At 36.6% G+C, this 22,041-nt stretch overlaps 5 protein-coding genes across 8 annotated transcripts in view; 4 read left to right on the top strand and 1 right to left on the bottom strand.

The window, feature by feature from the left end:
• LOC124631334 (adventurous-gliding motility protein Z) overlaps positions 1 to 880 on the bottom strand; it is a 49,111-nt gene extending 48,231 nt beyond the window's left edge. The window contains exon 1 of one of the 2 annotated variants that reach the window (XM_047165683.1): positions 701 to 880. The gene's annotated coding sequence lies outside the window, so the exon portion shown is untranslated. The remainder of the gene's footprint in view (positions 1 to 700) is intronic. The other variant, XM_047165685.1, reaches the window with a different exon arrangement.
• Positions 881 to 2,907: 2,027 nt separating this feature from the next.
• LOC124631274 lies at positions 2,908 to 8,085 on the top strand. Of its 2 annotated transcripts, none has more exons than XM_047165586.1 (8): positions 2,908 to 3,014; positions 3,134 to 3,266; positions 3,599 to 3,766; positions 5,402 to 5,553; positions 6,011 to 6,207; positions 6,415 to 6,492; positions 6,594 to 6,741; positions 7,118 to 8,085. In XM_047165586.1, the coding sequence occupies exons 2-8, from the start codon at positions 3,181 to 3,183 to the stop codon at positions 7,318 to 7,320; spliced, it is 1,032 nt and encodes a 343-aa protein (XP_047021542.1). In that variant the 5' UTR covers positions 2,908 to 3,014; positions 3,134 to 3,180; the 3' UTR covers positions 7,321 to 8,085. The 2 variants fall into 2 exon arrangements, with proteins under 2 accessions (XP_047021542.1, XP_047021543.1); XM_047165587.1 differs by having other exon boundaries at positions 2,911 to 3,000.
• A 2,979-nt stretch (positions 8,086 to 11,064) lies between these two features.
• On the top strand, positions 11,065 to 12,598 carry LOC124631191 (neurofilament heavy polypeptide-like). 2 transcript variants are annotated; one of them, XM_047165423.1, is made up of 3 exons: positions 11,065 to 11,688; positions 11,884 to 11,916; positions 12,142 to 12,598. In XM_047165423.1, the coding sequence occupies exons 1-2, from the start codon at positions 11,204 to 11,206 to the stop codon at positions 11,885 to 11,887; spliced, it is 489 nt and encodes a 162-aa protein (XP_047021379.1). In that variant the 5' UTR covers positions 11,065 to 11,203; the 3' UTR covers positions 11,888 to 11,916; positions 12,142 to 12,598. The 2 variants fall into 2 exon arrangements, with proteins under 2 accessions (XP_047021379.1, XP_047021378.1); XM_047165422.1 differs by lacking the exon at positions 11,884 to 11,916 and having other exon boundaries at positions 11,069 to 11,688.
• Positions 12,599 to 14,868: 2,270 nt separating this feature from the next.
• LOC124631252 lies at positions 14,869 to 15,699 on the top strand. The gene has a single exon (XM_047165530.1). It carries the CDS (start codon positions 15,051 to 15,053, stop codon positions 15,591 to 15,593), a length of 543 nt encoding a protein of 180 aa, XP_047021486.1. The 5' UTR covers positions 14,869 to 15,050; the 3' UTR covers positions 15,594 to 15,699.
• Positions 15,700 to 16,677: 978 nt separating this feature from the next.
• LOC124630922 (sulfotransferase 1C4-like) lies at positions 16,678 to 21,756 on the top strand. The gene is made up of 7 exons (XM_047164966.1): positions 16,678 to 16,759; positions 18,770 to 18,904; positions 19,735 to 19,834; positions 20,211 to 20,530; positions 20,657 to 20,751; positions 21,169 to 21,352; positions 21,576 to 21,756. Exons 1-7 carry the CDS (start codon positions 16,678 to 16,680, stop codon positions 21,689 to 21,691), a joined length of 1,032 nt encoding a protein of 343 aa, XP_047020922.1. The 3' UTR covers positions 21,692 to 21,756.
• The last annotated feature ends 285 nt before the right edge of the window (positions 21,757 to 22,041 follow it).

Here is a 22,041-nt window from a genome sequence, read left to right as displayed (position 1 = left end):
AAAATTTTTTATAGACAAGTGTAAAACAGTGGTTAAAGTTTTTGTAGTAAGGCCATTATTATTTAATTCTCTATCATAATTTACAATTTACTGAAAGCAATTGGTGCTGAAGTGAACAATTATATTGTTAGCATTTAATTACAGGAAATAACAACCAATACTGAGTGACTAATATTGATTGTTTAAACGTAGCTTTATAACACTATAATTATGTTTACTTACAATTATTGAATTGTAATGAATCATGGTATATGTTTCTAAATAGTTTGATATATGGATGAAATTACAGTTCAGCCTTAATTTTTCAAGGAGTGGTAAACTGAAATAAATGATTTTGATTTGCTTAGTTTTATATTGTATTAATCTACCACAATTTATCAATCTAAAATGTTAGTCAATATGTGGTTTTATTTTGTAATTTGTCAATTATTAAATTAATTTTGCGTCAGTCATACAGTAAAGCAAAATTAGGAAGGTTTCAGGAGGTAGGTATTGATTTTTTGCATTGTTCAATTTCTATTAAAGAGTTGTGATGATGACATGTATCCAGATATATATTCAATTTATATTATTATAATTTTAAAGTTAATTTAAATTTGGTTCTTATCGATACATCTCAGATCGGTAAATCGAAATAATCACGATCAATGTAAGTCCGACAAGTTGACAGAAAATTATCATGCTATAAGAAAATACTTACATGGTGCATGTAGATTTGCAAACACTTCACTTTAGTTTAATGATTGATAACAATTTAACACAATTTATTGTTAAATTTTGAATCCAAACATGTGTAAATTAAAACCCAAGCAAAAGCAACATGACACTAACTTTGACATTAAAATACAACAAAACCATAACAAAACGCGGCGCGGGCGGGCGGAACTATTTACGAAACTAGACGCATCTCAGGGTTGTCAGTACATAATTTTCATTTTATTTGCAGTGTATTGAATCCCGAGATTTTAGGTTTCAGAACTTTTAAGCTATTGCATAGCTTCTATCGCAGGCCTTGAGCGCGGGGACCAAATCCAGAAATTTTTATTCATGTTTGTCTTGGAAATGTTTATTCATAAATAATAGTTTAAAAAAACTAAAAAACACGCTTTTTATAGAAAACCGAACTAAAAAATAGAAAATAAATTTTAATGAATTTAAATTAAGAAAATAGTGTTAAAAATTTCAATGAATATAAATTAATAATAGTGTGAATACAAAAAAAATATATTAAAAAAAAAGCGTGGGGTGCATGGTGTCAATAGTTATCAATATTTTATTGACAGATATGAGTAGAGTGATTTTCATTTCGATAATACCTTAAAAAGCACCCCACGCTTTTTTTTAATATTTTTTTTGTATTCACACTATTATTAATTTATATTCATTGAAATTTTTAACACTATTTTCTTAATTTAAATTCATTAAAATTTATTTTCTATTTTTTAGTTCGGTTTTCTATAAAAAGCGTGTTTTTTAGTTTTTTTAAACTATTATTTATTTTCTACTTTTTAGTTTGTTTTAAAACTATTATTTGTTTTGTAGGATTAAAATTCTCTTTAGTATAAAATTTGTCAATATTAGAGAAAACGGCTAAAGATAATTATTGGAAATAGAAATTAACATCGAGTCCTGCCTTATCGACTGTAGAGAAAAATTATAGACAATTTTAATTAATTTTCTTACCTTATCGACTATAGATAAAAATTATATAAATTAACAAAAATCATATTTTGCAAATTGAAAAGCCTAGAAGTCGGTGTCTAATGGATGTTACTAAGTTAATTTTGCCACCGACTTCTAGGCCGATGCACCTAAAATTAGTATTTTTTTTTGCTTTTTAGTGTTTTGGGAAGTCGGTTTAATTTTTTTGTAAAAAGTTTTTTATTTAAAGCTTTTCAGTGATACGAATAGTTGTCATTATCCATACAAGTGGGAAGTTCTCATCAATACAAAGAATATAAGTCCAAACGAGGTATTTTACATATTCAGTTGTCGAGTTCCCTCGACTTTCTCTGGTCTCCATCATCAGGTCAGCTCCCAACCTTCACTGTTGCATAGGTCTTGTCAATACAAATAATTTAAGCCCAAACACGAGGTAGTTTCCATATTCAGTTGTCGAGTTCCCTCGACTTTCTCTGGTCTCCATCATCAGGTCAGCTCCAAACCTTCACTGTTGCAAAAGTCTTGTCAATACAAATAATTTAAGCCCAAACACGAGGTAGTTTACATATTCAGTTGTCGAGTTCCCTCGACTTTCTCTGGTCTCCATCATCAGGTCAGCTCCAAACCTTCACTGTTGCAAAGGTCTTGTCAATACAAATAATTTAAGCCCAAACACGAGGTAGTTTACATATTCAGTTGTCGAGTTCCCTCGACCCTCTCTGGTCTCCATCATCAGATCCTGATCTGATGACTATGGGACCAACTGGCAGCTATTCCGAGTCGAACAAAAAAAGAATCACGTAAATCGGTCTATAAACCTCGGAGTAATCGATGTACCTACATACATAGAAAAAAAACATACCGGCCGAATTGAGAACCTCCTCCTTTTTGGGAAGTCGGTTAAAAATGGAATAATTTTATCAAATTAGTGTATTGTCATCGGTCCTCAATAAATCTACAAAGTTTGAACGCAATCTGGCCGTTTAAAGTGGGTCAAAATCGCGCCCAAAGAAGTCGGTTACAAACAAACCTACAAACATACAAACATACAGGTGAAGCTAATAAAAAGCGTGTAAAAAAGATCCTACAGTGCCAATAAATCCTTTACTACCAAAACTAAATGCACAGAGGCGGACGGCAAAATGTTATAAACGTAAACGTTTACAGTATGTATTCAACGCTTGTGTGTGGTGATCAAATATTTTTTTAGTGGCAATGTGATAGCACAAGTTTTGAAGTTTGTCCAATATTGTCAATGTCAAAATGACTGGGACTGGGATAGACTTGGATATTTTTACAAAAATATTTTATTAATTGAAAATATTAACGCTTCAATAGGTACTTATCATAATGTAAGCGCAACAAAACCTGTTACTTTAATTCCACAGGATAAAACTAGAGTTACAGGAATGAATATTGAAATGAAGTTGTTTGCGTTTTGAAGATCTACAAAGTTTTGTTTTCTTTGCAGATGCGGGTAAAATAAGTGATGATAGCAGTCAATAAACAAACATTACAATGATGGAAGCAGATTCCACCACATACGACTGCAATGCCAAAACAGAAGTGACTGAGCCAACGTTGCCATTTAATACAAGTCCTGAGTAAGGAACCTATTTACTAAAGAAACAGAAATTAGAAAGTATTTTGTTACACAGCATCAAAAAATCGAAGAATAGGTTTTCAGAACTCTTGGACAGTACTACATTGCTCTGAGATTAGATTTTTGTTAGTTAACTTGGATATAAACAACTTTACTACTAATTTTCAATGTAAACATTTGTTTTAAGAGAACTGACATTTATGTTGTTAGTGAATTTAGCTTTTAAAAGGGCTTCTGGTCCTGACACAAGTTATTAACAACCATACTTATCAAGTTTCTAATACATTTTTAAAAAAATTACTAAAATAATAATATATAAATTTACACTTGCAGTAACCTGCAGTTATACAAGGAGTTAACAACCAGCCATGGTGACCTGAGACTAGAGTGCCAGCTTGTGGAGAGGCTGCAAGCATTTGGCCTGCTCCCCAAAGCCATCAAGTGCCCCTCGGACAAACCTGGTTGTAAAGTTGTCTGTAGGACAGCTAGAGTTATAGACAGGTGAGCTATTTATATTGAATGTGATACTGATGTGTAATAATTTTATTATGTCACTACATATCTATACTTAGTCTGGCCATAAATACTGTTACACTTAATTATAAAAAAATATTACATTTGAATTTCGAATCTGTCATTTTTATATGATTGTTCATTGTGTTTTCTCATTTTGGCGCCAATACATTGTAAAATATTTTGCGATATTAAAATGGTGTGGGGTGATAAAGAGAACCGAATCGCTGTGATAGCATTACACAAAGTAGGTATGGAGCCAAATGCAATTTTTAAAACTCTCCATACACTTGGTATTAGTAAAATGTTTGTGTACCGGGCTATTAATAGGTACAATGAGACCTCCTCTGTTTGTGACAGAAAAAGATCTGGCCGTCCACGTAGTGTTCGTACGAAAAAGGTGGTCAAAGCAGTAAGGGAAAGAATTCGAAGAAATCCTGTCCGAAAGCAAAAGATTTTATCTCGGGAAATGAAGATAGCACCTAGAACCATGTCGCGTATTTTAAAAGATGACTTAGGACTTGCAGCCTATAAGAGACGCACTGGCCATTTCTTAACTGATAATTTAAAGAAGAATAGGGTGGTAAAATCGAAACAACTACTGAAGCGGTACGCAAAGGGAGGTCACAGAAAAATTTTGTTTACGGATGAGAAAATTTTTACAATTGAGCAACATTTTAACAAACAAAATGACCGTATTTATGCTCAAAGCTCTAAGGAAGCTTCCCAATTAGTCGACAGAGTGCAACGTGGACATTATCCGACTTCAGTGATGGTTTGGTGGGGTGTTAGCTATGAAGGAGTGACTGAGCCATATTTTTGTGAAAAAGGTATCAAAACATCGGCACAAGTGTATCAAGATACCATTCTTGAGAAGGTAGTTAAGCCCCTTAACATCACCATGTTCAATAACCAAGTATGGTCCTTCCAGCAAGACTCGGCGCCGGGTCATAAAGCTCGGTCCACGCAGTCTTGGTTGGAATCGAACGTTTCGGACTTCATCAGAGCTGAAGACTGGCCGTCGTCTAGTCCCGATCTTAATCCGCTGGATTATGATTTGTGGTCAGTTTTAGAGAGTACAGCTTGCTCTAAACGCCATGATAATTTGGAGTCCCTAAAACAATCTATACGATTGGCAGTGAAGAATTTTCCCATGGAAAGAGTGCGTGCTTCTATTGATAACTGGCCTCATCGTTTAAAGGACTGTATTGCAGCCAATGGAGACCACTTCGAATAAGCTTTTTATATTTTTAATTGTTTTATATTTATGTATTAAACTGACACACTGTAAAAGTAATAAATGTTATTTGCAGTTAACAATTTTCTTTTTTCTTTATTACAATATTTATGGCAAGACTAGGTAAGTAAATATGAGATATTCTGCTTTTCTATTATTAAAAGTGTAGTTGGGGTAATCAGTACTCACTGCATTTTTTCTTGAGCATGTCATTTATTTTCTTCTTAGAATAGATAATTCATATGGTAAAAAGTGACTTAAGTTCTTGAGACAGTAAAAGTTTTCCTATACAAGAAATTGGTCAAAATTCATGCAACTTTAATGTAGGTTTTTTTCTAACAAACTTTATCAGTGTGTCTAAATACCATTCTATTTCCAAATTCCAGGGTGCAGTGGATTTGCGAGGGTTGCAGCAAGAGGCTTCCGATAAGAGCTGGCTCCTTCTTCTTCCGTCTCCAGTGCTCCATACTACAAACTGTGCAGATGATATTCGCATGGAGTGAAGATGCCGATGTGGAGGTTGCAGCAGCACATTTTGGTAAGAAGCTAGTACATTTGGCTACATTTAACAAATATTTGAAGGGGTAAAAAGGGGACTTAAATTATGATAGAATTGCAAGTTTTTGGGTATGTTTTGAAGTCCACAGTATTTGGTTACCTGAATCAAAAATATACTCTAAGTACTTTGATATTATGAGATTTTTTTATAATCTTCCTACCATTCATAATGACATAATACAGGTGTATCTCTACTTTAATACTACTTTCTAGCTGCCTGCATTATTAATAATATAATTTTGAATGATTTTCCATGCTAACAATTTCAAGACTGAGGTAAGTTTGCAGATGTTGTGTCTAGTGTCTATTTGTATGTTTGTTTTCTATACATATATAAATAAACTAGATTGACAGTTGAACTGTAAGTCCTAATTCTAAGTTCCAGAATTTTCACAGCATTTGAGTCAGTTGAAATAAAATTAATTATTAAATTTTAGGTGTAAAACCAAGAGTAGCAACTCTGATCTACGACAGACTCGATGAGCTTGCAATAAAGGAACAAAGTAAGAAGAAGCTGGGTGGAGAGAACAGTGTGGTCCTTGCAGAGATGTACCCTGACTGCGTGAACCGGTTGTCACCGGATACAACCGACCAGCCACATGTCCATAGGATATTGATGCTTGCTGATACTAATGTGAGTTACAATGTGCATTTGCTTAACAAAGTAAAAGTGTAATAGTTGAAAGTATTTTGAGGATTCTAAAAATATCAAAGTTTAATAATAATATGGTAGCACTTTGATACAACAGCATTGACATAGAAGATTTTGGAAGAAGAATTTTGAAGTAATATGATATGTCAGAATTCTTCATGTTTTAAACTTACTACATCTTTTTTGCAGCATATACCAACTTCATACTGGCTACACGTAATGAAAAATGATAACAAAAAGACTGCAAATGGTAACCCTGACACCCAGGTAAGGATTTTTTTATATATGATTGTAATTATTAATGTATATTACACTACATATCATCTTTTTATTAACAATATTTTCTCAATTTATCCCAATTTTTCCAGGCACTAACATTAGAAGTGGAAGAAGTAATCAGGAAGGTGGTGATATCAAACTCCTTGGTGGTGACGGGAACCAACGTGCCTCCTATCGAAGGCGCCTCCTCCATCCAGCAGCTGTTGACGCACTGCGATGCTGATATGCAACACTTTTGTAAGTAAAATTCTCGTTAAACTCGATGTTGCCCAAACTAAATTCTGAGCACTTCGTCGCGTCGCTTGGGCCTTGGGCCCTATCGAAAGTTTATTGTGAGTGTGCGATGTTTTGACGAAACTAACTTGATAGGTAGGTATTCTAACTCCTAGACTAGTTGGGAGACGCTGTAACTAAGGAGTCGGTGATTCTCCGTTACAAAAAAAGAGCCATTTTTATATTTAAAATAGGTCAATCCAACAATATAGCTTACAAATCAGAGTATTGTCTGGTTTACTTTTTATCGAGGAGCATATGAAGTAGTTCCATCAGGGAGTCGCTGACGGGAACTATTCCTAAAGAAGTATCTTTATGCTGTGATCTTTACTCGTTCCAGTGAGTTCCCGCATCTGGCGTCAAGCGATAACGCTGAGCCTCGCGTCACGCTCGGTGTGCTGCGACGGGCTGGCCGCCGCGTCCTGCGGCGCCGCCGCGCAGCGCTACCTCACCGCCGCATTGGATCGCGTCACGCAGCATCGGGACTTCTACAGTCACGTGTTACAGGCTATCGCGGAAGAGTACACTGATAAGTGTGACTGATATCCGTGTAGTATGAATGTCGTATGCACGCGCTGTTTGTGAGATGCAAACTCGAACAATACGCAGGAAAAATAAAAAACGCACAAATGCGTCTGTTGAATGAACCGCATCACGACGAAATTAAGCCTAAGTATATGAGGCAATATAAACATAATATGTATTTATCATTATGTTTTTCACTGTCTTATGTTATATGTGTGTTTGTTTATGTTGATATTTTGTGTTATTCAAATTACGTTTTTATGGATCATATTGTAAAGGAGTTAGGTTATTATTGCTGTGTTTCTGTTTCGTGATAAAATATGTGACATGAATCCAGGATGTGATTCCAATAGGAGCATCTCCTATTCCAGGTGATTGATTAAAGTGACGAATTATGAGAGTATTCTATATTGTCTTTAAGTACACCTCATATACGTTCATCTTCAAAACCGTGCATCTTCATAGATTCTATTATACTCGTGTTAAGATATTACGATAGGGTTAAGTTAGAAATAAGTTATCGAAATAAATGCCTTATTGATTTAATGTCTTCCTAAGTAAGTGCCTTATTGTAATTACATTACTTATGTGAAGCGAGCGAGTGAAGTTATTATAATGTTACTGTTGAATTTGACACAAAATACAGAAAATTTATATGATAAGTCGTTTATATATCTCATTTTTTAAATAAAAATTTGGCCATATCGTCATCGTTATGGGAAAATGAAAATACGTGTCAGGTTTTGTAGCGTAAAAATATAGTTTAGTCATAGTTACATAGTACAACGCACCGTCAGTGATTATTATTTAAAGTTGATATTATCTTTGTGATCATGTTTTGTTTTTATTTTAACTGCAATTGTTTTTTTTTCTTTTTGTAATTTGAACCATAAACTGGTCTTCCCTTAAAATTATGTTTTAAATAAAAATGTTTTTAGTATTATTAATTGTTTTATTTTGATTTTATAATAAATTATTTATTTAAAACACGCTTTTATAAATTCAGGCTGATGAAGTTCCAGTTCATATATCTGGGATCCATTATCATCAGTTTGACCATACTATTGTATTGCCATCTGAACTACATACCGCTGACAATCTTCATGACGCTAATAAAAGCTTTCGTCGCTTATGAAATAAATATGGAACTAAAGAAAGAAAATAAGAAAAAACAACTATTCTTTTTCAACGTAAGTTGTCACAGCAACCGACTGACGAAGGCCTATAGCAAAGAAAATAATCTTATAAATAATTAAAAAAATCAGGTCTCAGGTTTGATTTTGACATTGGAGTCCCAATGACAAAACCGTTCACACCGTACTCAGTCTCACCGTAGGACCTACATGTGTTATGAACTGTTAATCCGATAGGTGTTTAATAAGAAAGTAAGCCGTAAGCGGATTGGCAACTGAACCGCAGTACCGTTGCTCGTCGCTTCCTGCTATCTGAGAAAACTGGAGGATTTGCATGGGAATGTAACGGTCCAACATATATTTATACTGCACCTACAATCCTGGGTAATTGAGTGCACTCAACTATAGAAAGAATGATTGACGATTTTCCTTGCCGATGAAAACATAATTTATTATCTAGGTATCTGTTGGTTTACCCAAGCGAAATTATTTTGCTTACGCCTTGAGAACTTCTAGCACCATAAATATAGAGTACGACTAGGACGAGGAACCAAAGATGTACGAGAATACTACTGTGACTAGGACCCTCTTCAAAACCTACCTAAACTAGGAATATAGACAATGGTGTTTTAACTTATCTAGAATCAGGAAATCACTATCTCAGCGACTCGTCCAACATATTAAAACTACTAGAAAGACTGTAAACGGACATAAAATCGAACTAGGTATGGTAGAAAGTACGCCAGACCTGTTTGTGAAGAGCTAACAGTTTCTAGCTCTTGTCTAGAAATCTGCCGGGTCGTTAAATGTGGGCAAAGTCGATATCATTTCTGTTAAACGCTTTTCAATTTGTAGCAAGCTATCAACGCTGCTCAATTGTTCATTCTACAAATTGGTAGTGAATGTGAGAGGTAATCGAACATAAGAGCTATTGGACTGTACTTAGGGACTACTGTTAGGGCTTACTTTATAGGTGATATGATAGGTGGATCGTATCACCTAGGAGACGTACCTATGTGCAGCAAATAGGACATACAATGTAGAGCTTTCAACATGTTCCGTTGGCTAATAAGTAGGTATTGGGTAAATCCTAAGCTCGATGGAAACCTGCGTATAAATGGCTAATTAAGTCCTTAGGTGCCTTATTATTAACTCATTAGACATCTTTAGTAGAAGGTACCAACAATAAGAGCAGAGTTTTTTACTAAGTTGAATGAACTTTGATTTACCTTTCGGGGGGTGTGACATAAATAGTTGAGTTGATGTACCAATTCCTACTTCAGCAAAATCAAATAATAATTAAAGAAAAGGGCAAATAAAGTAAAATGCTACAATTTTACCGTTTATCGGCGATGCGATGGTGCAAGTAGGTGGTAGATACAGTTAGTTGAAAGCTGTCCGCGACCCATCAACGACAGGTTGTTTTACCGCACCCGATCTGTGCCACCGAATCTACATTAACTTGATATTAATTGATATTTACACAAAACTTCAGCTGAACTACTTTTGAACGAGGAAGTATGAATATTCGGTAAAAGCTCTCTATTGACTGATCAAAGCTTTTGTTTGCTTTATCGCGGTGAATCAATAATAATCCTCCCGTTAACTATACCTAAGGTGATCTTCACACTGCCCCGCATCACGCTGCATCTTGCGTGTCGACGCACCTACGCGCGTTCCTGCGGGAGTGCAGATCTGCATCATCGTGCGGGTTTTTCACGCACTCACGCGCGTAGATGCGTTTTGTAAATTCACGCACAGCGAGTTCCATTTTCAAATATACACGTCACGCCCATTCAAAATCACGCGCGGCATTGCGGGATTCAGTGTGCCATACCTTGCGTCTCGCCCCGCACCTACGCGCGGGGGTGCGTGTTTCTCCGCATGTATGTGCGTGATCCGCATGAACGCGCGTGGATGCATTTTCAGTGTGTTGGACTATGCGTGTTTTCCATACAAACGGAGATATTTCCATACAACGGAAAAAAAACGCATCCACGCACTACGCTGCATCATGCGGGGCAGTGTGATAATCGCCTAAGACAGCACTGCTAACTGATTACCTACCCACAGTTAATTCAGTAGGCTAAGGCATAAATTAGGCACATACTACATAATATCTATTATCAATTGCTCAGAAGAAGAAAGCTTTCTTAATTCATTACCGAGTTAGATAGTTGCACTCATTAACTATACAAAATTCACGTTTTTTGAAAATAATATTTTTTTAACCTTGTATCAATTGCAATGTCTTAATATAATCTCAAGACTTAATCTTAATAAATAGGTCTTACGACTTACGGCAAATAAGTTTTGGTGACGAATGTGACGATGAATTAGTATAATAAGTTTTAACCGTTTTATGTGATACCAAAGGTTACTGGGTTATTGGGCTGAGTCGACGACCTCTTAATTATTTATCTAACATGCCTAATGTTCTAAAAATATAATGATAATGTAAACACAACATTATGAGTTTTATCAGGATTACATGGAGGCTTACTTACGAACATTAATTATTGTAATGAGCATTCGTTGTAAATTACTGGCCGTTTTAACATAACGGATGATACCTGTATACCTGTATTTATTACACAATTCTGTTGTGTTAATACCAGTTTAACTACGACGGGTCGCGCGGTTAGTCGGAGCCGCGTCTGGCTGTACCGCTATCTGGGCAAATAAATAAAAGATGCAGCGGAGAACGGATACATAGCGGGTCCTACAGCCGCAACCGAAGTTCAGTGCGCCGACAGACAGCTTCCGCGATGGTCAACTACAGACGAGTGGTGTGCGAGGTGGCGCTGCTGGCCAGCGTGCTGGTGCTGGCGAGCTCGGCGCCCGCGCCGGACTGCGGCAGCAACCACTACGACCAGCGGCAGAACGGCTCCGAGAACTACAGGCTCAGCATCGATGGCGTGGTGATCGCGGTGGCGCCCGCCGAGTCCTTACTGTCCGCCCTGGGGGACATGGACGATTTCCTGGATCTGGCCCTGGACGATTTCAATGAATCCAAGCCCAAGCCTCCTCAAGAGTCGTCGCCGTCCGTACCCGCGATCCAGGTGGTGTCACTGCCGGTGCCCGATGAGAAGCCGCAGCAGGTGAAGCCAGCGGAGAAACCCGAGGACGCGAAGCCTGAGGAGCCCGCCAAGCCGGCAGAGAAGGCTTCCCCACTGAGTGACGTCAGCCTGGGCAACGAGACGAAGAGCCAAAAGAAGGACGCTTCCCTGAGGAAACAAGAGAAAGCACAAAGGTAAAAACTTTAACGATTCCATATTTATGACAGTTCCCTCTACACCCAGTAATTATATTATCGCAAAATGAACACTAAATTACATTTCATAAACTTAACTCATAAATTAACGAGTTTTAGTTGTGCATGATTCATATAAGAATTACGGGAAATGAAAAAATGTGATTCTACCTATGTTTTTCTTTTTATTCCCAGATAATCGCGAAAATAGCTTAAATAGCCTATCAGGTAAGAATCATGCAAAACTATGAAACAAACATTCATAGTGCCCTTAATATTTCTGATTTAACGTAACAGCAATAAAACTGTTTGATTTGGTTAATTTTTACATTTGAAATCAACAATAAACAAGTGTTTATAGTTAGTATTTCAAAGAACTGAACTTCGATACCCTAATATCAAAAGCCTATTTTTTAATCTGATAATAAATAATAACATTTCTTTCTTTCACAGACTGAAACATCGCCTGGCAAATTTCCTGATGCCACTGCTGAGAAAAACCCGCCAACATTAGGGAGATATAAAATGTGATCAATTATCGATAGTTTTGTGACAAATGCCCCTTTCCTATACAAGGATTGAATAGTTCTCGATACCTACGATCTCTTAAACTAAAGCAAAGGTTTTAGAATATCTCGTAAACATAAGTAGCTTGTTGGCTAAACAAGCTTACCCATTATGGGTAAGAAATCATTAAGTATTGTAAGAGTATAGGAATCGGGCGTTCAAAGTTTCAATTAATCTTCAAATTATATTAGTTAATTTATTATATTGTACTGACTGTACTGTTCTAAGACATAGCCATGGAAAGATGCATTTATTTTAGATTGTAAGCTTAATATATAGGTACGTAAGTGTGTACATTGTTTCGTTGAAAATAAATGAAATAATTCTTATTGAAAAATCCTAATTCTTTGTTTTTTTGAAAACCCAATCTATCTATCTCTATCTATCGATCTATGTATAAATTATGACATGAATTAATATTCAATAGTACACACAAAGTAACAAGGCATGTGAGAAGATAGATAGAAACCTGTTTCAAAACATAATAGTTTTTATTCAAGTGCACTAAGTAATTCCTTCGGGTTGCTGTGGATGAAAGTATGTACAAGATACAGTTAAGTACCAAGTATAAAATAAATAAACCATGTATTTTTTGAAACCATCTTCGTGACTAATGTATCTGTTATTTTGTTTCTTGGAGGTAGGAATTTGTTTTTTGGAATGTTAAAATTCTATCTCTAGTTAGCAAACAGTCTACTTCGTCTACTTACACAGGATAATTTGTACGCAGATAAACTTACCTACGTCTTTCAAATCTTAATTAATTTGTACAATTTATTTAGGTACACAAATATTTGTGTAGTCCTTACACAAAAACTGTGACATAGATACTGATAGAGCCAAGCCTTAACTAGATGATTTAAGTTTAACTGCCATCAGGTGATCAGGCAGTTAAACTTAAATCATCTAGCTAATATTTAGCTAATAACTAGTATTTATGAGTAATCGAACTTTGAACCGAAGGATTATCAATCAATAGGAATTTCTTAGAAATGCGATAATGTTACAATAGATCTACTTAAAACAGCCACGAGTATGAACGCGCGTGTATCGTACAAAATGACTAGACGAAGTTATAGGGTGTTATTTTTACAGCCATAAATTCTTTATTCAGATTTAAAAAGATCCAATGTCTTAGTATTTACCTGATTTACCTCGCTAGTTAACATCTTCGCCATGTTGCCAGTTTTTCTGCAGTAAAGATGCGATAATTTTTTTGCGGAGGGCCTCATGAAAGCTCCCGTCCCGGTACGATTCTTTCTGATCTTCCCTAAACTGGTGAGGGTGGTGGAAATCCCATAGATATCTCGGACATTTTTTCTGTTTTGTGCTCTTCGCGCTTCACTACGAGCTTCCGAAGTTGCTTGAAGTTACGGAATCGCTTACCTTCTTCTTATTCTTATAAGTATGATACGAATACCTTTGAAGGATAAAAGTATTACTATTATCGTAGTGCCTAGGAGTTGAAAGGACCTATTAAGTAGCGACATAAGATTCTATTTATGTATTTCTCCCCTTTTCATAACGGTAGTTCCTGATTGTATACATAGTAACAAGGGTCCAGTTTTGACTTCTGATTCTGTGTCAAGTAACTATATACTATGAACACGTTTATTTATCTAGAATATCATTAAAGAAACCGGCCAAGTGCGAGTCGGATTCGCGCACGAAGGGTTCCATACTATTTACAATGAGCAAAAAACACGTTTGTTGTATGGGAGCCCCCAAAATATTTATATTATTTTAGTTTTCAGTATTTTTTGTCATTATCTGTGAAAATTTCAACTTTCTAACTATCACGGTTCATGAGATACAGCCTGGTGACAGACGGACGGACGGACAGAGGAGCGAAAACAATAGGGTTCCGTTTTACCCTTTGGGTACGGAACCCTAAAAAGTATAGAATTTAAAGGTTTAGTATAGCGCATTATCATTTATTTACAGCTACACGAAAGGTGTCGGAGTCACAGAGACATTAGACATCGCCCAAATATGGTGCGTTGCAAAAGCTTTCATATCGTACGCGGAAACATTAAACTGCTATAACAGCAAAGCCGTACTTTTGTGTAAAAACAAGATAATTTAAGAGCGCAAACATTTCGTTGCTGCGAAAATAACGGAACAATGCCGGAGGACTCAAGTAGGTACCTAAGTATTTGCATCCTGCGTCGTAATTTTTGGTCAGTTGTGCGCAGTTGTAGCTCGCGCTGAGCTGAGATTCTATCTGTGCGGAGCGTGCAGGCGAAACTCGGTTATCGTATCGATGACCCGCGGTCACTGTCACACACTAAGCCCTCCGGCTCCATTGCTCGCCACGGCACGGCATTCACTACTTTCCACTTTGTTTTGACGGATGTGTCCGTCACAGACTTGACTAATGTAGAACGCAAAGTCTCCAAGTCCTCGATTTTATAGATTGTTTGACCTATTTTAACCAGAATCCGATAGGAAAATTCAGCATCTCTAGAATTCATAATACTCATTTTGTATTCGTCGCAATACAATAACAAAATAAAGGGGTACTGTAACAATGGAAACGATTCGTGAGCAGTAACGTTACTCATGCAATCAAGTTAGCAAAACATAGATCGCTTGTTGTGGTCATTACATTCTAAATTGATAATTAACTCTTAGGCATCATCCGTCGAATTAGGTCCACTCAGTATTCATGTCGTGTTAACCGTTACAGTGTGCTCGATTCGAGCGGCAGACTGGTTCGCTTGTGGCTGGTAAAAGCGGCGCGGGCGCATGCGGCGCGCAGTCAGCGCATGTGAGATCCGTCGCGCGCACGCACCATGCTTGTGGCATTCGCTTGTCTTCTGGCGGTCGCCGCCGCCACGCCGGCCTTCTACAACCAGCATCAGGATGGCGATTTCAACGTGCAAGCCGACGTCAAGAACGTGGTGGTACTCGTCGCCATCCCCAAGAAGATGCCGCTTTCAGTCTTCGATATCTTCTCGAAGAGTCACAAGCCACTTGACAAGGAGCATGAAATCCAGGAAAGATCCGATTTCCGTGTGATGGAGGCGTTCGTGGAGCCCAGCACGCCGTACCGCGTCGAGATCGGCTCAGGCGACAGGTCTGCGAGCGACGGCCGCGCTGTTGAGGTGGTGATCGCTGGTCGACGCCGGCTAGAGGTCGACGCTGAAGATCAGGATGAGTTGAAGCTGTTAGGAGCTACAGAAAACTGTGGCCCTGAGCGTATTAGGGACCCTGAGACCCTCATGTGCCAGGACCGAGCGCCCGCAGAAGCAAGCGTTGCCTCCGAGCTAGATAAGAAGAAGGAGGACAAAGTAGAACCCCAACAGACGCCTGAAGTAGTTGTTATTACGTCATAGTTCCCGATCTCTGTGTTGTTGTACATGTAGTTAATTTATTTCCAAATATGTTCGCCATGTAATTTATTTATTCCTAACTTGTTAAGTAAACCTTTTATTTTTATAATTGCTTTGTTTTGTTTGTGTAGCCCGTATGCAACCCGAAGTGAAGTCATATTTTGAAATCAAATGCCTATACAATTTCTTCCCATCACCGTATTTGAGAGAACAAAGAAAACTGAAATAGTCAAGTAGGCCCTTTTTCAGTTTTCTATATTCTGTTGTGTTGTGAGGAATTGATCATACCATCTACGATTTCCTGTGGGGTCATCTTGGGGGACTACCCAGGTCACACAACCGAACCGAAAACTAAGTAGCTGGCTTTATAATACTACTTAACAGTTTATCAATTAAGTACACTTTCACGATGCGTTCGCAAACTGGTCTCAATTAACTTGACCGATAACAATCAACATCACGAGTGGTGAGAACAAATAAACATTAGATAGTTGAAGATACATTAGATATAACTACATAAAACTAGGATAATCATTCTGACCTGCTTTACAAAGGTCTAACACTAGCCTTATCGAGATTTTTTTGTAGATTTTCACAGGACAGTATCCCTGATACCTTTAAAAAAGTATACAATCTTTATTTATGCGTGACGACCACCATACGTACTTTTGCTTGCACTCTGGCCGTGAACCGTTGAACTTGAATAGACGACACGTTTTCCAATAGGTGAAATCTTTGAGACAGGGGGTCGGGTTAATTAAGATAGCACAATAAATAATTAAATGTTATTTAAGGGATGTTTCACTTACGTCGTTGTCGACTTTATTTGTTTGTTTTAGTTTGCTGCGTATGAGTTTTAGTATCGATTTATTTCTGACAATGGAAAGCAATAGTTTTATAATAGGTAGTCAGTCAACATACAGATTGATTGAATAATTCTAGTTTGTAGTTGCATTTATCTATCTTCTATGAATGATAACAAAGTTATCGTAGGGAGTCTTCACCAGTCTAAATAGCAAGTGTATGATCAATTAAATTAAACATTTATTATATCACAACCGTATTGCACTTAGGACGACTGGTTACAATGGATGGAACAAAGGATTTTCCTTGGGAAATACGAGATGTGGAGCCAAAGTTGGCTGATGTACTCGGAAAATACTTTAAAAGTAAGTATATTCATGATGTTTTTATGTCTAGTTACTCATAAATTATAAAAAACTTTTTACAAAAAATTAAAACCGACTCCCAAAAACACTGAAAAGCAAAAAAAAAACTATTCTTAGGTGCATCGGCCTAGAAGTCGGTGGCGTATAAACTCAGGTACATCCATATTAGTAGATATATAGAGATTATACGCCACCGACTTCTAGGCCGATGCACCTAAGAATAGTATCTTTTTGCTTTTCAGTGTTTTTGGGAGTCGGTTTTATTTTTTTGTAAAAAGTTTTTTATTTTAAGCTTTTCAGTGACAAGCATAGTTGTCACTATCCGTATATTTAAGTGGAAGGTTCTCATCAATACGAATAATATAGGTAAGCCCAAACACGAGGCAGTTCACACATTCAGTTGTCAAGTTCCCTCGACCTTCTTTGGTCTCCATCATCAGGTCAGCTTCAAACCTTCACGATTGCATAGTGTTATCAGACATACGCCTTAGTGTCAAGATTTTACCCTACCAATGCCTACAATTTTCGAAAGTTGCCCTCGATTTCTCAGGGTTTCCATCATCAGATCCTTACCTGATGATTATGGGACCACCTGGGAAGTAAACTCTATCGAACAAAAAAAAAATTGCAAATCGGTCCAGGCGTCTTCGAGTAATCGGTGAACATACATAAAAAAAAAAGATCCCGACGAATTCAGAACCTCCTCCTTTTTGGGAAGTCGGTTAAAAAGAAAGGTAATTTACTCTGTTAGTATTTTTCGATAATAATCGTATCCTAACGATCTATTTAGTTGCTACCACCGACATCTGATAAGTAAATCACTTTTACAAGATTAGAAACATGTAGGCAAGTATCTACCTGTATATCATTACGTTAATGAGTTTATTAACATAGACGGAGATAGATGGGCAGACTGCATCGACGGCTCACTCTACATGACCATATTTAGCTAAGTGACATTGGCACCAAATCAAATGAGTCTTCAAATAAGTTGCAAGTTTCTGCAAAATTTTCAAAGAAAAAATCTCAAAGGTACTATAACAAAGCGTTTCATTATTTTCATTATCTATACTAATATTATAAAGCTGAAGAGTTTGTTTGTTTGTTTGAACGCGCTAATCTCAGGAACTACTGGTCCGATTTGAAAATTTATTTCAGTGTTAGATAGCCCATTTATCGAGGAAGGCTATAGGCTACTTTTTATCCCGGTACGGGAAGTAGTTCCCACGGGATACGGGTGAAACCGCTGGCAGAAGCTAGTAATCTCATCAAATAATACTTATGTAATCAAATGACAATTAAAAGACACCTAACAACTGTTTACTTACTAACCAAAATTGAAAAAGCTTTTCTTAACAATTTAGTAACAAGGAATCATTGACCTATTATGGTTAAGCATTGTTACTATATTGATTTTCACTTAATAAGCTTTATACCTAATACTTAAATATATAATTTGATTACTTTCTTTAAGCACCTGACAAAATAAGTAAATGTAAGTTTACATTCGCAGGTGAACGAACGGTCAAACCATTTTTTTTATTTGCAGTGTTCTGAAAATAGCTCTGAGCACCTTCGCAACCCCGTGGTGCTAAAATCACGAAGTTATATTTTTCATTCCAAATTCATGTCATCGGTTACTTTAACCTCGATTTGATCCAGTAGTAGGTAAATTTCCGTTCAAAACGAGAGGTTTATGAGAAAACCGGACATCGTTAATCTTATTAGTAGTGCTTGCTTATATCCGGCCATTTAAATAAATTGCTATTTCATTGCAAATTCCAATGTTTACTATGTTAATCTTGTACTGGCCCCACCATATAAACTAGCCATGAATTTATGGCAAAAAGAAACCCTGAACACTTGATTTACGGTTAAGGTACTAAAAATACTTTCGTAGAACTAGACAATGTGACCTAAATGTAACAAATGCACATGTAACAAATTAAGGGCAATTTTCCCTCCTCATTGAATGTATAGCAATTTTTCTTTCTATTTCACTTCACACAGACAAACACACAAACTATGTCCGAGTGGGACCCAAGGGCTACTTTTTCCCGAAAACCTACATCGCTGAGGCTGCGAACATATACAACATGCCGATAAGAACCAGTGACGTCTTCGTCGCCAGCTACCCTAGATCAGGTACGATTATCTGACTACAAGACCATATTTTGGCATAAAAAGTATCACAGCTTGATCCATGTTGTGTTCCCTTCTGTCTCCTTTGATGATAGTCAAATATATGAATGAAACTCATATATAAATACTTATTTAGTTTCGTGACTGTAGACCAGATCGATACAGATTCAAAATCAGTTTTTGAAATTAAAATTAATTGGTATTTTAAAACAAAGCATTTTATTGAAATTCAAATTAAAGTGTTCTCCAAAACCTATTCAACGGAGCGTAAATAAATTAATCTGTATGCCATTCACGTTAACACTGTTATAAAACTGTGATGAGAACATCTTAACGTGCTGCTTATTAATAAGAAACTGTAATTAGCTATTGTTACAGCAGCACAATCAGATATCGTAACAAAAAGATGGCGGTTCGATGCACTATCGTGTCCAGAATTTTCACATTTGCATTCGCTTTGTTGGGAATTTAACCATAGTAAAAAGGCTTAGGTTTTCTACAATGTACCTAATAAATACCGTTTTGATACGACCTCGATTAACCTGCCTAGAGGCATTTGCATAAATTGTTTTTGGTACATTTAAGTTAAAATAAACCTTTTATCCGTTAAAGGTTTTCGGTTGTTACGGAATCTTACCTAGCATGGTCCGAGAGGTCTTAAACTTTTATTATAAAGGACATCATAGCATCAAAGAGAAACAAAAAAAAACTTTAGAATTTATGCTCCGACTAAACATAATTCTGTACTTTCTTCAGAGTCTTTCTTCAGAGTTGTTTGTAATAAAGATTTAAAAGCTCCATTCATTTGTTTGTTACCTATTACATCTGCGTAGGTTCGACGTGGACTCGAGAGCTCGTTTGGATCGTGGCCAACGACTGGAACTTCGCCAAGTCGGAGACGGTCCCCCTGGTCGGAAGGTTCATGTTTCTGGAGTGAGCACATATTTGTATACAGTACAAGTACATATTTGTATTGGCTGGCGCTTTCGTTTTCTTTCATGCCAAAACAACTAAGCTGTGACCTACAAAAGTTAAACGTGGTCTTGGCATAGCTACCTAAATGATAATTTGGAATGCTAATTGTCTACCAAATACATTAATTTTGTAGTTTGTGCTTAAATTAGAAGTAAAAGTTGTAAAAAATAACAAAAAACTTGAAATATTTTCTGAGAACTTCAATTATTAATTTAAGTACGCTTTACACACGTTCTTTGAAATCGCTATAATAAATATAAAAACATCATTTAAATGAATTATTTCTGAAATAATAGCCATTATTCAACCTGCACAATTGTTTTTACGTTTCAAGGTTTCCCACGCTTGTCCATCCTTCGCTGCGGAACAAAATCTTAAACGATACAGACGACGCTGCGAAGATCAAACTTCTAGAAACTATTACCTTACCGGGAACTGTCAGGCTAGCTACCGCAGAGTCACCACGGTTCATTTACACTCATCTTCCACTGTCGCTGCTTCCACCATCATTGCTCGACAATGCTAAAGTGGTGTATGTAGCACGGGATCCCAGGGATGTAGCGGTGTCATTCCACCACATGAACAGACTCCACAGGTTGCTCGGATACGTTGGAGACTTCAAAACTTTCTGGAACCTCTTCATCAGCAACTCTAGTAAGTTGCTTTCAATATTTTGCTCTCAAAGCGCTAAACACTTGTAACTGTTATAGCAATCACGCAGATCGACGAAATCGTGATAAATTGTTAGGTGTTATAAATGGAATCAAATATTTATTTCAGTTTATTGGACGCCGTACTTCGATAATATTAAGGAAGCCTGGGCAGCAAGGCATAATTCGAACATGCTATTTCTTTTCTACGAAGACATGTCTAAGGTGGGTACCGTTATATCTTCTCAAAACGTGAACTTAACACGATGAAGTTAGAAGCAATCCATTCAATAAAACATACAAACTAGTATCAACTAGTTTACTAATGATTAATATCAATTAATAACCTGGTGTCGGTTTATTTATATTTATGTTTTATCTGACAGTGAGACTTTACCTACTTTTAGTATTACTTGTTTTTTTAAATTATTTATTTATACAAGATTTATTAGATGGATAATACCATTATTTAAGTCGTTTTAACTTATTTTAAATGTTATCAACATATATGTCTGTGATGTGGCAGTATTCTATAAATAAATATATAAATAATATCTGTATCCCGGGTACATTACGTCCCGGTGCCACAAAGGATACTCCTACAATATCAGATATGTTTTTCTTATTTACAATTGATTCCAGGACTTACCTTCAGTCATCCGTCACGTAGCTTCATTCCTCAAGAAGCCGTGCTCGGAGGAGTTGGTTACACGCCTCAATCAACACCTGAGCATCGACAGCTTTAGGAGCAATAAGGCCGTCAACTATGATGTCATGGACGAACTAGGCTTGCTGAACCCGGGGGAACAACCCTATATTAGGAAAGGTATAGTATATATCTTATAAACAAAGTCATAGATATACTTAGGTGCCTATAAAATTAGGTTTCTGAAACTGCATAAAATTCTTATGGCAAGATTTGACATCCAGCGGAAAAATCTATTTGCGAAATTTTTAATAGGTAGTCCTTTGCATTCTGATTTGACAATGAACAAGGTTTGTAAGTCATTTGTTTACTTAATGTGCATTAAGTATGTTTTCATGAGCAGGCAAGACAGGGGGCTGGCGTGACTACTTCGACGACGAGATGACGCAGCAATCGGAGACGTGGATAGAGAACAACCTCAGGGACACAGACCTACGCTTTCCAAGCATAAAATATTAATAAATATTACAGTGTTTAGTTATAACTTTATGATGTATGCACAAATTCAATAAAAGGATAACGATTTTTGGGAGTTTTCTGATTTCAATATCTGTATCGTATTTTTCAGCAAGGAAAGATCTTCTGAAGACTTCCCAAAAATATTAGCTCATACCTACATATTTCATTAAAGACAAGACCCATTGTACAAAATGACGTGACTAATACACATAAATAAAATCAAAGTTATTGTGTGATCTCTGATTGTTTTTATCATGGAAATGTACGGTAAAAAAAATGGAACCAACGTAGTGTGAGAATAATTAGCGGTGTGAGTATTGAGTATAATTTAAATTTACATAGAGTAATAT

This window comes from Helicoverpa zea, chromosome 6, assembly GCF_022581195.2.
Source record: "Helicoverpa zea isolate HzStark_Cry1AcR chromosome 6, ilHelZeax1.1, whole genome shotgun sequence".
NCBI lineage: Eukaryota > Metazoa > Arthropoda > Insecta > Lepidoptera > Noctuidae > Helicoverpa > Helicoverpa zea.
The sequence above is the reverse complement of the archived record's forward strand: the minus strand, read 5'-3'. Positions and strand labels throughout refer to the sequence as shown.